This window comes from Dama dama, chromosome 18 (genome assembly GCF_033118175.1).
Source record: "Dama dama isolate Ldn47 chromosome 18, ASM3311817v1, whole genome shotgun sequence".
Classification (NCBI taxonomy): domain Eukaryota; kingdom Metazoa; phylum Chordata; class Mammalia; order Artiodactyla; family Cervidae; genus Dama; species Dama dama.
This window is the reverse complement of record NC_083698.1, coordinates 73,093,963-73,106,688: the sequence shown is the minus strand read 5'-3', so window position 1 is coordinate 73,106,688 and position 12,726 is coordinate 73,093,963. Positions and strand designations below refer to the sequence as shown.

At 47.9% G+C, this 12,726-nt stretch overlaps 1 protein-coding gene across 8 annotated transcripts in view; it reads left to right on the top strand.

Moving 5' to 3' along the window:
• Positions 1-12,726, top strand: part of CCM2 (CCM2 scaffold protein) — a 51,714-nt gene that overhangs the window by 14,912 nt on the left and 24,076 nt on the right. For 5 of the 8 annotated variants that reach the window (XM_061165582.1, XM_061165580.1, XM_061165579.1 and 2 more), the window contains 2 exons: positions 1,007-1,162; positions 6,901-7,074. The exons of 1 other annotated variant lie outside the window; for it this stretch is intronic. In XM_061165582.1, coding sequence (XP_061021565.1) covers positions 1,064-1,162; positions 6,901-7,074 — 273 coding nt within the window. In that variant the 5' untranslated portion in view covers positions 1,007-1,063. Of the gene's footprint in view, positions 1-1,006; positions 1,163-6,900; positions 7,075-12,726 lie in introns of those variants that run through there. 2 more of the 8 variants (XM_061165583.1, XM_061165584.1) reach the window with 2 other exon arrangements.

Genomic DNA, 12,726 nt, shown 5'->3' with positions numbered 1-12,726 from the left:
ACTGAATCTAATGTTAATAAATCTAATATTAGTAAAATTGTATTACATTTGTTATGTTTTGAGTTGTGATTATATGTGGTCACTCTAATTAACCAGAACGGTTAATTAAGTAGCTGCTTCTCTTTGCAGCCATTTTGGACTATACAGTGAGTGTAAGAATCTTCACCATCGACAAAACCAGTTTCCCCTTTTCAGGATCAGATTTGACCCTGAAGAAATTAAAGTGAGTTTGCTCAGGGACATATTCTTTAGTTTCAGTTGTATCTTAAACTCAAGAGTCCTGGAAGCAGGTAGAGGGTTTTGTAGGCTGAGGGTCATGGAGGTGTGCTCTGTCCAGGTCCCGTGGACTGCTGTGCCCCAAAGCAGATGCCAGCTGGCCTGAAACAGGCAAGTTGGCCGCTCCCACTGCATCAGGGACAGTGTGGTCAGGAGGGGGAGCCCCAACAGTGCTCTCAGCTTGCTCGCTCATTTGGTTTTGCAGAATGGTCAAACTTCCAAAATAATGTCCTTTAGCTGATTATACCGTATTGGCTAGAAATATGGGGAGGCCACCCATGGGCTCTACATGCTAGAGATAGCAGGGAAGGTGTGCTGGTTTTAGAAAGATGTATTTGGTTTAGTAAGACGATGTGCTGGTTTATTTAGAAGATATGCTGGTTTAGCAAGAAGATGTAATGGTTTACTTAGACGGACTGGTTTAGTAAGATGGACTGGTTAAATTAGAAAAATCTACTGGTTTAGTTAGAAGATGTTCTGGTTCAGTAAGAAGATGCACAGGTTTAGTTAGAAGATGTGGTTCAGTAAGAAGGTGTGCAGCACTGGTTTATATGAAGATGTTGGGTTTTCTTTGCATCTTTTTGTGCACGCAGCCTGTTTGGATTTTGTCAGCAGTTTCAGGGTGTTGCCTGTCTCTTAAACTTTTTCAAAAAACTAAACAGCTTCAGTGGGGTTTGCAGAAGGAAGCTGTGGTTTCTGGTCTTCCTGTTCATTCACATGTTTTTTTCAGAGGGAGGGCGAACATCTGACCATATTTTTCAACCAGATCAGAAGTGAACAGAGGAGAATGCACAGTAACTGTCGGCAGAGGGGGAGGAACCAGAATCCCCCCAGAGAAATTCCTCCTCAGACAGACTTTCCGACAGGGTGTCCCATGGAGAACGAGGTAGGTGCAAACCCAGTGTGGAAAGAGCCATCTAGAATGACTGTTGGGTCCTGTGACCTTCACTTTGGGAGCATGGGGTGGAGGGTTCCTGCTGGCTTCCGGGTCTGAGAACCGGTGGCTGGTGAGCGAGATGAGGAGCTTTTTGTAGGTGGTTGGGTTTGTCCGTCTTCGCCTAAGGAGTAAAAGATTGTGGGTGTCAGGTCTGCTGTGGATTTATAGTCAGTCAGGACCCAAGATCTGAGTTCGAAAATGATTTAGAGAAAAGGTCAGGAAAGAGTGCAGTCACAGTCATGGACTCGCGCCTGAGTTTCATTTGTGACACCCAAGGGAGGACGAAGGGGCTGTGTGCCCAGCCGAAGTGGTTTTGGCCGCCCTTGGAGGGTCAGACGCTGGGTGTCAGTGGAGCCAGCCACCACGGTGGAGGGCAGGTTCACGCCCAGCCCTGAGATGGGGAACTTGAGTCTGTAAGGAGGTCCTGGGGCGCTGGCTGTGTCCTGTTCTTTATTTGGGACTCCGAGGCACCTAAGAAAAGCTCTTTCTGTTGGTAGGCGCTGAAGTACTTAACTTTTTAAATTTGTTGATTTGTATTATAGGGAGTGGTAGAAGGTGGTTGGAGTTAAGATAGGCAATGTTGCGATGCAGTTTTAAACAGTGGTACTTATAGGAGAGGATTTGTGGGGGGTGCGTTGCGCACCTAGGCAGGTCTGAACCTAGGTGGAGTAGCCGCTGCCTTGCCCAGCTGGACAGAACTGTGGCTGTGCCCAGCCCACCTTCTGGCCTTGGTGTGTCCCCTGGCCTTGTCCTGCAGCCCTGTGGAGCCGGAGCCCCGCCGAGCCGCTGTCTTCTCTCTCCCTTAGCAGAAGGGGCCCTGGGGTGGGGACAGGGGTCCTTCAAGGTATAGCCCAAGTGTTGGGCACAGGCTCGATGCCCATTAGACATTTGCTGAATGCCCAACTGAAGGACCCCAGGGCCTTGCTTGTGAAGCCTCTGTTCAGGGGCAGTTCTGTGTTATATACTAAAGGAGTAAATAAGGCTTCCTGAGCACTGTGCTGGGGCATTCGAGGTTCTCAGCACGGGTTTCCTTCCTTCACTGCCACACACTTTCTCCAGAATGTGCTGAGTTGTGAGTTGTGCCTGAAGAGCAAGTTGGTAGGTGTTTTCACCTTATCATTCCTTTTGGTCCCCAAGTATAGGCCGCTGTTCCAGCAGTGGTTGTGCTGCTTCCTCAGCACATGCATTTCTTACTGTAAGTTAATAAACAGATGCCCTGACAGAGAACATAGCCTCTGAGGATTTGTTTAGGAGATACAGATACTAGAGCCTCGTCACCTCAAGTGAGATTCTAGGCCAGGCTTTAATCTAACAATACCCAAGGCCAGCCTGACCCTGGGGCCCTCCTCTAGGAAAGTACTAAGTGGACCAGAGTCAGTTGTGTGTGTTTAACTAAAAGCTACATTTGAGATTTCCAAGTTCAAAAGTTGTTTCAAGCATAAGATGGAAAATACTGCAAGAAAAGTTTAAAAAAAAAAAACAAAAAACCTGTTTGTTTATTTGGCTGTACCAGATCTTCGTTGCAGTGTGTGGGATCTAGTTCCCTGACAAGGGATCGAACCCGGGCCCCATGCATGGGGAGCGTGGAGTCTTAGCCCCTGGACCCCCAGGGAAGTCTTTGCAAAGAGTATTGTAAGGCTCAGGGATCACTTGGGAGCTAGTTCTGGGAAGCAGCGTGTGTTGCACGTGTGAAGTCTGCATGAAGCCTGCATCCCCTCCCTGGCTCTGTGCCTTGGACCCTTAGCCAGTTCCTTTCAACACTCAGGGCCCTGTTTCTTCACAAGAGACTCGGACACAGATGCACTCTGGGTGGCATCAGTGCTGGGGCACCATTCACCAAGAGAAGCTGCGCTTCGTGTTGTGCTCATTCCAGGGGCTCTTTCTTCCATCTTTTAGGTCGAAGATTATAAGATCGTTTTGGTGATGATGAACACGAGTGCTCAATAAAAATACCTGTTGAATGAAGAGTAAACAATTGCACAGGCTAAAACCATTTTTTAAAACTATATTGATTTGGAGGCCATTCCAGTGAATTAAAGAATCCACAGTCATTTAATGGAGTCCTGATTCTGTGTGTCAAGAGTATTTTTAATTGTTTGTCAGTGTATTCTTTTTTTAAGCAACTTATTGATCAGAGACGTGTTAATATGTCTTTTGTTACCTGAATGTTATTGACCAGAGACATCTCAGCTTTCACTTACATAACAAATCACTGGCCACAGGTGTTAGTTTCTGCAAAAATCTCATGGTCAATAATGTATTAACTGAAACTTTCTTTTACATTTCATGTTTAAAAGCACCGTTAGTTCTAAAACCCTGAGGTGCCGTCTTGTTCACTCTGTTTCTGGAAAAGCTGAGGGGTCCCCGCCATGCCTGCCATACCCCAGCTCCCAGCCGGGTGTACTTTCTAGCTCCTGCAGTGGGAGCTGGGCACGCATCTCCTGCGTCACATGCCTGCTCTCTTTGGGCGGAGCAGCTGCCCCCATTCTGCGCTGAAATGGGGCGAGGCAGCAGAGGAACACTGCAGGTTTGCTAGGGTGTCTTGCTTTACATAATGGTTACAACATTCCACTTTCTAGGAAGGCTCAGCCACCGGTGAAACTTCTTTGGGACATTAAGAAAAAGCACATGGTGCCTTGTGTATGCAAGGCTAAGGACTCAGTTCGGGAAGCTGTGTCTGATTGCCAGTCAGTTAGGCCACGTTCACGCTCGACTAGGTGGTCTGGTGTGCAGCTCCCTTTGCTAGCCTCTGCTAGCCTGTGAGCAGTGGAGGTCTGGCACCATCACAGGGCATGCCTTGTTGCCAGGGTACCTCCTTTAAATACAGGACATTTTGGTGCTGAAGCACACCTTTGAGGCACCTGCCTAGCAGTTCTCATCGTGGGTTTAGTCCCTGTTCATCTGCTGTGGGCTTGGTGGTGACTGCCTTGAGGGTGGGAATTCTGTCTCATGCCTCCACAGCACCTTCCCGATGCCTGGCTGGCAGAGGCACCAGACCCCTTCCTTAACCAGTTTTATTGCTCCCTTGTGGGGTGCTGGGTCCCAAGAGGTAAAGGCAGAGGAAGGCGGAGTGGGGCTCAGCATGGGGAGAGCTGATCCTCGAGCAGTAGGGGGCATCTGCGGTGGGCCGTCCTGGTTTCTTCGGCCGGCAGAGTGTCTCCTTAAGGTGGGTTGCAGGTCTTGGGCTCTGGGTCCTTTCCAACACAGACTGTGACTTTATGACCCGTCCCTCATTGTTAAAACAGCAGTGTGGGTTGCATGTGGTGTGTGGCCCTGGTGGTGTGGCTGACCTTGGCAAAACCTCTCACCTCCGAATTGGTTTCCTGTTGCTCCCAGATGTAGAGGAGTAGTAAGGTGGAACATTAGACAGATTGAACTGAGTGTTTTCACTTACCGTCAGATTCAGAATCAACCACGTCTGTGTCCCCGCTGGTTATGACCTGAGAGAGTGACTTCTGTGAGGTTAGCAGGCAGAAATGGTGTAGGGACAGATGTTTACTCTGGCCAGTTTCGGACATAGGTCATCTCTGTAACATTGTGTTACATGCCTTGGTATTTCCACAGCCCTAGGGCAGTGCCTTGTACATCATAGGAGCTGGGAGGCTCTCAGCACATACACAGTCAGGCAGAACAGGATTGAAGCGTCATCTGTGTGGGATGCCAGCCAGAGATGGAATCACAGTTCAATATGGCCTGGCCTGGCCTGCCACAGTCACGCTGGTGAAATGTGATATTTACATTACTTTATTCCCAGCTTGCCTTTCAATGTAAAGTTTTACTATCGGTGCTTGAGTGGGAAATTGTGGGTGACCGTTTCCCACCATTTCCATGTGAGCCCTGCATGGCAACAACCTGATCCAGACCCCGCCTCCCACCCCTGAATTTCACCTGAAGGGCCCCACCTTCTTCTCTTCCACTCTCCTAAGTTGTGCTGGGGCTGACAGTGCCTGTGGAAGGGAGGAAAAAGAAACCTGAGAGGACCAGGAGGGCGGTCTGTCTGAGAGCTGGGGTCAGCCATCATGGGCTCCTCCAAGGGGCACCCTCTGTCCCCTCTGCAGTTCTGAGACGGTGGAGATGATGCTGTCCATGTGATGATGGTATTGATTATCTTGTCCATGGCTTAAGTGTAAGCAGCTGTAGATGAGAACTATATCCTTAAAATAACAACGTTTTGAACGATTTCACATGTAAACAAAAAGTAAATGAAGGCCCACATGTACGTTGTCATGATCATTACTAGCCCCGTGGGCCTCATATCAGCATTATTTTACACCCACCCCACCCCACACCCAGCATGAAGCGCTGAGGGGCTGCATTGGGGTGTGGAGCAGCAACTAGGCGGATATCCGGCACAAGGAAGGGGTACTCCAGGATTACTCCTCTGGTGGATCAGAGGAGTAAAAGGCAGATATCCAGAGGTCAAGTACTCACGGGTAATGAGCACAGACCAAGGAGCAGAGGAGAAAAGCCAGACTGGCTAGAAGGAGCAAGAAGAATGCTGGGGTTCACTTTGCAGAGGATGTCTTTTATGTGGGGTGGCCTTTGTAGCTGAGTGTCTCAGTGGGTGTGGGGCAGGCCCTGTAGGATCTCCCGGGAAGCCCCCAAGGCCTCACCTGCTTTAGTTGGGGGAGTCACTGCCCCTCTCCATCCTCCATCTGTGAGACTGACGGGCTGACGAGGCACCTCACAGAATCATTGGCTCTGTGGCATTCTTTTGGGTGGGATATGGCGGGTGGCTGATTTTCCCATGCAGAGGAGAAACGGAAACAAGAGCTTTTAGTGCATGTTTGGTGACATGTACATTGGTCAGAGGTACCCCTGCTGTGGGTCCCGCCCAGGCAGGCAAGCTGCAGCATCGTAGACAGGACAACGAAAGGTGACTTCTCCATCTGGGATGGGTCACCAGCTCTGGGTTTTGCTCCTGTGTTCGGTGACATTTCCCTGCCAGGTCTGCACGCTGGTGTGTTGTCTCTGCTGTCATGTTCCTTTGGGTGACTGGAAGTGGTCACCTCCAAAGAGCCCTTCGGAACTGCTGGGAGGGGCTCCAGGCCTTTTTCTGGGCCTGCAGGCGAGGCTGACTTCATTCTACCTGACCTCCCTGGTTCTTGCTCTGCAGGTTTACTTTGATTGCAAGATTGGCCTCCAGGCCGGTCTAGACAATGACTTGGGGGTGAAGTTGCTCACCCAGCTGTTGGTCAGCGCCCTGAGCCCCCAAGGCCCGGGCAGAGGTGGGGCACAGTGGAGCACAGGCCACACTTTCACAGGAGAGCGTAGAGCTGGCCTTGTGACTGTTGACTGCATTTTCTGTTGATGCCACAGCCCTGGGCACACCTCCACACCTTCTCCGAAGACTGCAGTGAAATGACCCAGCAGAGCCGGGATGGGTGGAGCAATGTGACATTTTTTGTCTTGTGGGGGAATTTCCCCTTCCTGCCCTCTTTTCGTCTCCTGAGTTTACTCGCCTTGAGAACTGTCCTTTGAATCTTCTAAGAGTCTGTGAACAGGTGAGGAACAAGCCCCTCTGTACTGAGGCAGCTCTCGGCCCGGCCCACCCTGGCAGCAATGGCCAGCCCTTGCCTGCTCGGGGACTGTGGCAGTGGCTTGGGCCACTTCTGCTTGTTAGCCGTGGGTACACCACCAAGCCTTTGTGAATAATGAACTCCAACCATTGCCGTTTCTGCCTGCAGCCTGGAATTGTGTCGCCGTTTAAACGAGTATTCCTAAAAGGTGAAAAGAGTAGAGATAAGAAAGCCCATGAGAAGGTGACAGAGAGGCGCCCTCTGCACACTGTGGTGCTGTCCCTGCCCGAGCGCGTCGAGCCCGACAGACTGCTGAGCGACTATATCGAGAAGGAGGTGAAGGTAAGTCCACGGCTGCAGGACACACCTTGCCTGTCGCCAGCAAAGGCTCTCAGTGCACCACGCGCTGCGGTCTGGGACCCGTCCCCACGTGCACCTTGGCTGACCCCAACGCGGGGCTGCACCCGTGGCGGTATGTCTGATACCTGGGTGCCCAATCCCCAGATTGCTGTTTTCTGGCCTCATTTCTGGTTTTCTCTCCGGGAGCAAGCCGCCTCCTTACTCGTAAAGCCTGGCCGTGTGTTTCAGTTCCTTGGTAAAGGCTGAGAGCTGTCCCACGTGTCATTGTCACAGCCTAGGACACAGGCTTCTGAATCCTGTCAGAGACTGTGCCTGCTTGTGGATTAACATGACGTGCACTGCTGTATTTTTAGTGCTTCCCCTAAACACTGGAGTGAGAAGAAATGAATAAAAAGGTATAAAACTATGCGGGCAGAGAGAATGGGAAAGGGTGCAGCAGTAACGAGCGAGTCCTGTAAACTTGCAGAAGGAGCTGATGAAGGTGGGCTAGTGAGTTCACAGAGCCCTCGGAGCTGGACTCTCGTCCCTCAGACGCAGAGCCGTCCAGCTGGTCTCGGGGGTGTGTGGGGATGTGGGGAGGCACCGAGCATGTTGTGAACGTGCGGAGGGATCTGCTCTCACCTGGCATGGTGGGAAGTGGGAGGTCTCCCTGGTGGAGACATAGCACTAGAGGGACTTTAGACATGGGGGCACCTGGCCCAGAGGAGGGTGGGGAGAGACCCAGTGTGAAGACGAGCAGATTGAGTCAAAACCTGTGTCTGGAACGGTGAGAATCACCAACCCCGTTTCCCTCAAGCTTTCAGAAGGCCTGCAGCCTTCAGAAGGGTGCTTTTATGTGGAAACCATGCAGCCCACAGAAGTGTTTCCTCAAATGACCCTGCTGTGACCACCCTGCTGGCCTGGAAGAAGCCGACGCTCTGCAGCTCTGCCCGTGCTCATGGCTTCTGTCATGGGCAGCCAAGGAGAAGTACATGTTTGAGGAAAGCATGTAACCTGGGGACAGAGCCCAGCACAAACACAAGACATAAACGTGAATGCAGTGGCAACAATGCAGAAACTGGAGGAAAAATAAAAGTATGTGATGTTGTCAGAAAGATAAGAAATACTGTTAACTGTGAGATAATAGGAAAACAGATGGCGATAAGAGCTTTTGGAATTAATATCTTAATTATATATCATAAACAATTCTTTAGAGGGGTCAAAAGGTAAAGAAAATCATCCAGAAAGGATAATCAAAAGACAAACAAAAATGAGAGAGAGAAAAAAAAAATTATAGAATCTATCCAGGAGGTTTAGCAGCTGACTCATGAGAAGAAGGAATGGAGGAGAGTGGGAGGAAGTTGTTAAGACAGCAAGGGCGTTTTGCAGAATTCACCAACAGACGTGACTCTCAGAATGAAAGGGTCCCTTTCTGGTCGTAATAGCTAGACAAATCAGCACTCTAAAACATGAGCCTGCAGAACCCATTCTGACGAGGCTCCTGGCGGATGTACTGCCTTAGTGCACAAGGATGCACCAGGAGAATGGAGAACACAGGTCCAGAACTGGAGTTTGGGCACAGGGAGGAGCAGAAGGAATTCTCAGGACAGGAATCTGGGAAACAGACCAGGGCAGCTCTGGGAGAACAGAGTGTGGATGGTTTTATATGTTGGGGTAGAGGCTGCTGATGAATTGGGAACACAGACTGTGCATTGGAAACAAAGCAAGTGAAAGGGTAGGCGTATATTACACCATGAAAATTTAAAGTTTGGGGAACTTCCCTGGTGGTCCAGTGGTTAAGAATCCACCTGCCAGTCCAGAGGATATGGATTTGAACCCTAGTCCGGGAGGATTCCATGTGCAGTGGAGCAACTAAGCTGATGTGCCGCAACTGCTGAGCCCAAGTGCTGCAACTGCTGAAGCCTGAACTCCAGCGCCTGTGCTCTGCAACAAGAGGAACCACGACAGTGAGAAGCCCAGGCACTGCAATGAAGAGTAGCCCCTGCTGACTGCAACTGGAGAAAGCCCTTGCAGCAACAAAGACCCACTGCAGCCATAAATAAATAAGCAAAATAATTTTTTGGAAAATAAAGTTTGGGGACTTCTGCTTCCAGGAAGATGGAGTCAACATTTTCCCATTAAGTACAACTAAAAATCCTGGACGTTGTATGTGTAACAACTATAAGAAGACTGAAAGGTACAGAGATGGCAGAGCAGACCTCAGGACCCAAGCTGCAACCCAGTGGTGAGTTCCCCAGTTCTGTTTTCCCTCAAACTTGGAGCTGAAGAAGCTGGCAAACAAGAACCAACAAAATTCACTCCCTCTGGCCAAAAAACCAAGAAAGGGATGGCTTAGCAGGATAGAAAATGTTTAACAGTACCTGCTCAGTTCCAACCAAAGGTGACTAAAAAAACCTATGGCCCCACCACCGCTTCTGCTTGGAAAGGCCAGGTGGGGACCAGAACCCACCCCAGAGGAGGCTGAGTAAGGAGCAGAGACTTTTATCCCTGATGAACGCCTAGTTGAACTGAGGTGTCTGTGGAGACGCAGGGAGCCTAGAATTCTGCCCTCAGACAGCAGTGACACACCCCGCCCCTCCTGTCAGTGGGGGCCACTTGGGGAGCTGGAATGCCAACTGTGTCCAGCAGGGAAGACGAGCCCCCCACTCAGGTGGTAGCAGGGGCCAGTGGGGAGGCAGCCCTGCCACCTGTGCTCCTTCCTGCTGTGGAACTAGAGCAGATTTTCTGACATTTGTGTCATCAGAGTCCTGGAGGGAGAAGAGATGGCTGGCTGGGGTGGGGTGGGGAGAGCTGGAAAATGATTAAAATAGTCATGGTTGAAATTTCTCTGATTTGGTAAAGAGACAGACAGAGATTCAAGAAGTTGAGTGAACCAACAGAATAAACCCAAAGCAGTGCACACTAAGACATGCCATAGTGAAATTTCTGAAAAGTGACGACAGAGTCCTGAAAGCAGTGAGAAGGAACACTTTACCCGTGGGGAAGACGAAGACAGCAGACTTCTCACCAGGGCCAGAAGGAGGTGACTGCCATCCTTCAAATGCTCGGAGACAAAGGCTGATGAGAGGGCTCTAAAGATGACTCTCACCCTCAAACAGCAGCCAAGAGATGGGCTGGTTTCTTTTTTTTTTTTTTCTTTTGGGCTGGTTTCTTGAAGGGCACAGACTACCACAGGTCACTAGTAAATAGGTCACTTGAAGAGCCCTATAACTATTAAAGTAGTTTAATATCTAATTTGAAAACACCCATAAAAAACTTCGCTAGGCTCAGGTGGTTTCTGGAAAATTGTGTCAAGCGTTTAAAGAGTTAACAGGCTGCACAATCTTCCAGAAAAACAAGAACAGAGGGAACACTTTTTAGCTTGTTTTCGAAGGTTAAATAAGTTGCAGATATGAATACAGTTACTTAGGTATAAATCTAATGAAACATGTTAGAGTTTGTATGCTGGAAGCTACATAACACTGATGAAAGAATCAAAGATCTGAATAGATGGAGAGATAGACCATGTTCATGGTTTGGGAGATTCAGCCTAGTTAGCATGTCAGTTTTCCCCAAACTGATATATAGGTTTGATACAATTCCTATCAAAATTCCAACAAGATATTTTACAGATATGGACAAGAGTATTCTAAAATTTATATGGAAAGGTTTTGAAAAAGAAGAGAAAAATGAGAGCAGTCAGTTCACCTGATTTCAGGAAGTACTTTAGAGCTTCAGCAATGAAGACTGTGTGGTAGCATCAGAGGGATCAGCACAGTAATCAGTGGAACAGTATCATGAACCCAGAAACAGACCCTTACAAATACACCCAACTGATTGTTGACAGAGGTGCAAAGGCAAGTCAGTGGAGGAAGGGCTGTCTTCTTAGCAATTGGTGCTGGAGCCAGTGGACCCCCATAGGCAGAAAAATGAACTACACTCTAAACCTCACATCTTACACAAAAATTAACTCAAAGTGAATAATGGAATTAAAGGTAAAATGTAAAGCTATAACACTTTCAGGGGAAAACATACGAGGAAATCTTCAGGACCCAGAGTAGGCAGAGTCCTTAGACTTGACACCAAAAAGGGAACAATTGGTAAACTGGACTTGATAAAATTTAAAAACTTGTGTTCTGCCAAAGAATCCATCAGGAGAGTGAAAAGACGAGCTAAACACTGGGAGAAGATATTTGCAAGCCGATTATCAGCTAAAGGTCTTTTATCTAGAATATGTAAAGAACTCTCAAAGCCTAATAATAGGAAAGCAAATAATCTGATTAGAACACAAAAGTCATGAAGAGATGTTTCATACAAAAGAAGGTATTCAGATGGCAATAAGCACATGAAGATGTTCAGCATCACTAGCCATTAGGGAAGTGCAAATTAAAATACAGCGAGACATCATTGCATACCTACCAGAATCACTAAAGTTAAAACATTAGTGAGAATACCAAGTGCTGGTGAGGGTGGGGAGGATCACTTTTGCTTGGCTGGTGGGCTTGTAAAATGGTGCAGCCGTACTGGAAAACAGTTGGGCAGGTTCTTAAAGACTAAACCTGCAGCTGCCATGTGACCTGGCAGTTGCACTCTGAGTATTTCTCCTGGAGAAATGAAAATTTAAGTGGACACAAAAACGTGTACATGAATATTAAAAGCCAGTTTATTCATAATAGCTAGAAACTGGAAATACCCAGATGTCCTTCAATAAGTAGATGGTTAAACAAATGATGGACAGCCATACTGTGGGACCCTACTCAGCTGTAAAAAGGTGAGAATTACTGATTCCTTCAACAGATTCCAGGAATCTGCAGAGAATTAAGCTCAGGGAAAAAAAAACAATCCCCAAAGTTATATACTGTATGATTTCCTTTTATAACATTCTTGGTATGACAGTTATTGAAATGGAGAACAGAGAGGACTTGGTAGGGTTTAAGGAGGAGACTAGGTGGGTGGGAAGTGGGTATGCCTGCAAAAGAGAAATGGGAGGGACCTGGTGATGGAATGTTCTGTAAGTTGACTGTGTAGTCAATATCCCGGTTGTGGTCCTGTGTGATCACAGGATGTTTACCTTAGCGGGTGACAGGGTGTGGTGTACAGTGGATCTCTGTGTATTCTTTCTTAGAACTGCATGTGATTTATAATTATCTTAAAGGTTTAAAAAAATGAAGGGTTATGCATAAAGTTGTGATTTCAGTATGTCTTGGGCACAGTCATGAAGTAGAATTATACATAACAGAATGATATAAGCGCCAGGTAATGCTTAGGTAGTAGATAATCTAAATTGTGAGAGGAAAGGAAGACGTGGGAGTGGTGGTAGAAAAGAGGTGAATCTTTCTTTGCCATAACTGGAAATCACCAGCTTCTGTCTTAAATTGACGAATCAGGCAGTAGCAACGTAAAACCTTTTATTTAGAAAGTTAGTCCTAGATCCAGAAGACCCAGAGTTGCTGCCCCTAGGCAGTAGTGTATAGAGTTGCCTGGATTGGGGCCAGATTGTTCTTTGTTAATAAACACTTTGGGGGACTGTGTAACCTTTTTTTAAACTTGGTAAATGTATTACTTTGATAAAGTAAAAACCTTGACAGCAACACAACCTGCTAGTGGTGAGGAAACTTTTACTCCCACATACTGGAGTGTGGTTCCTTATGGAAA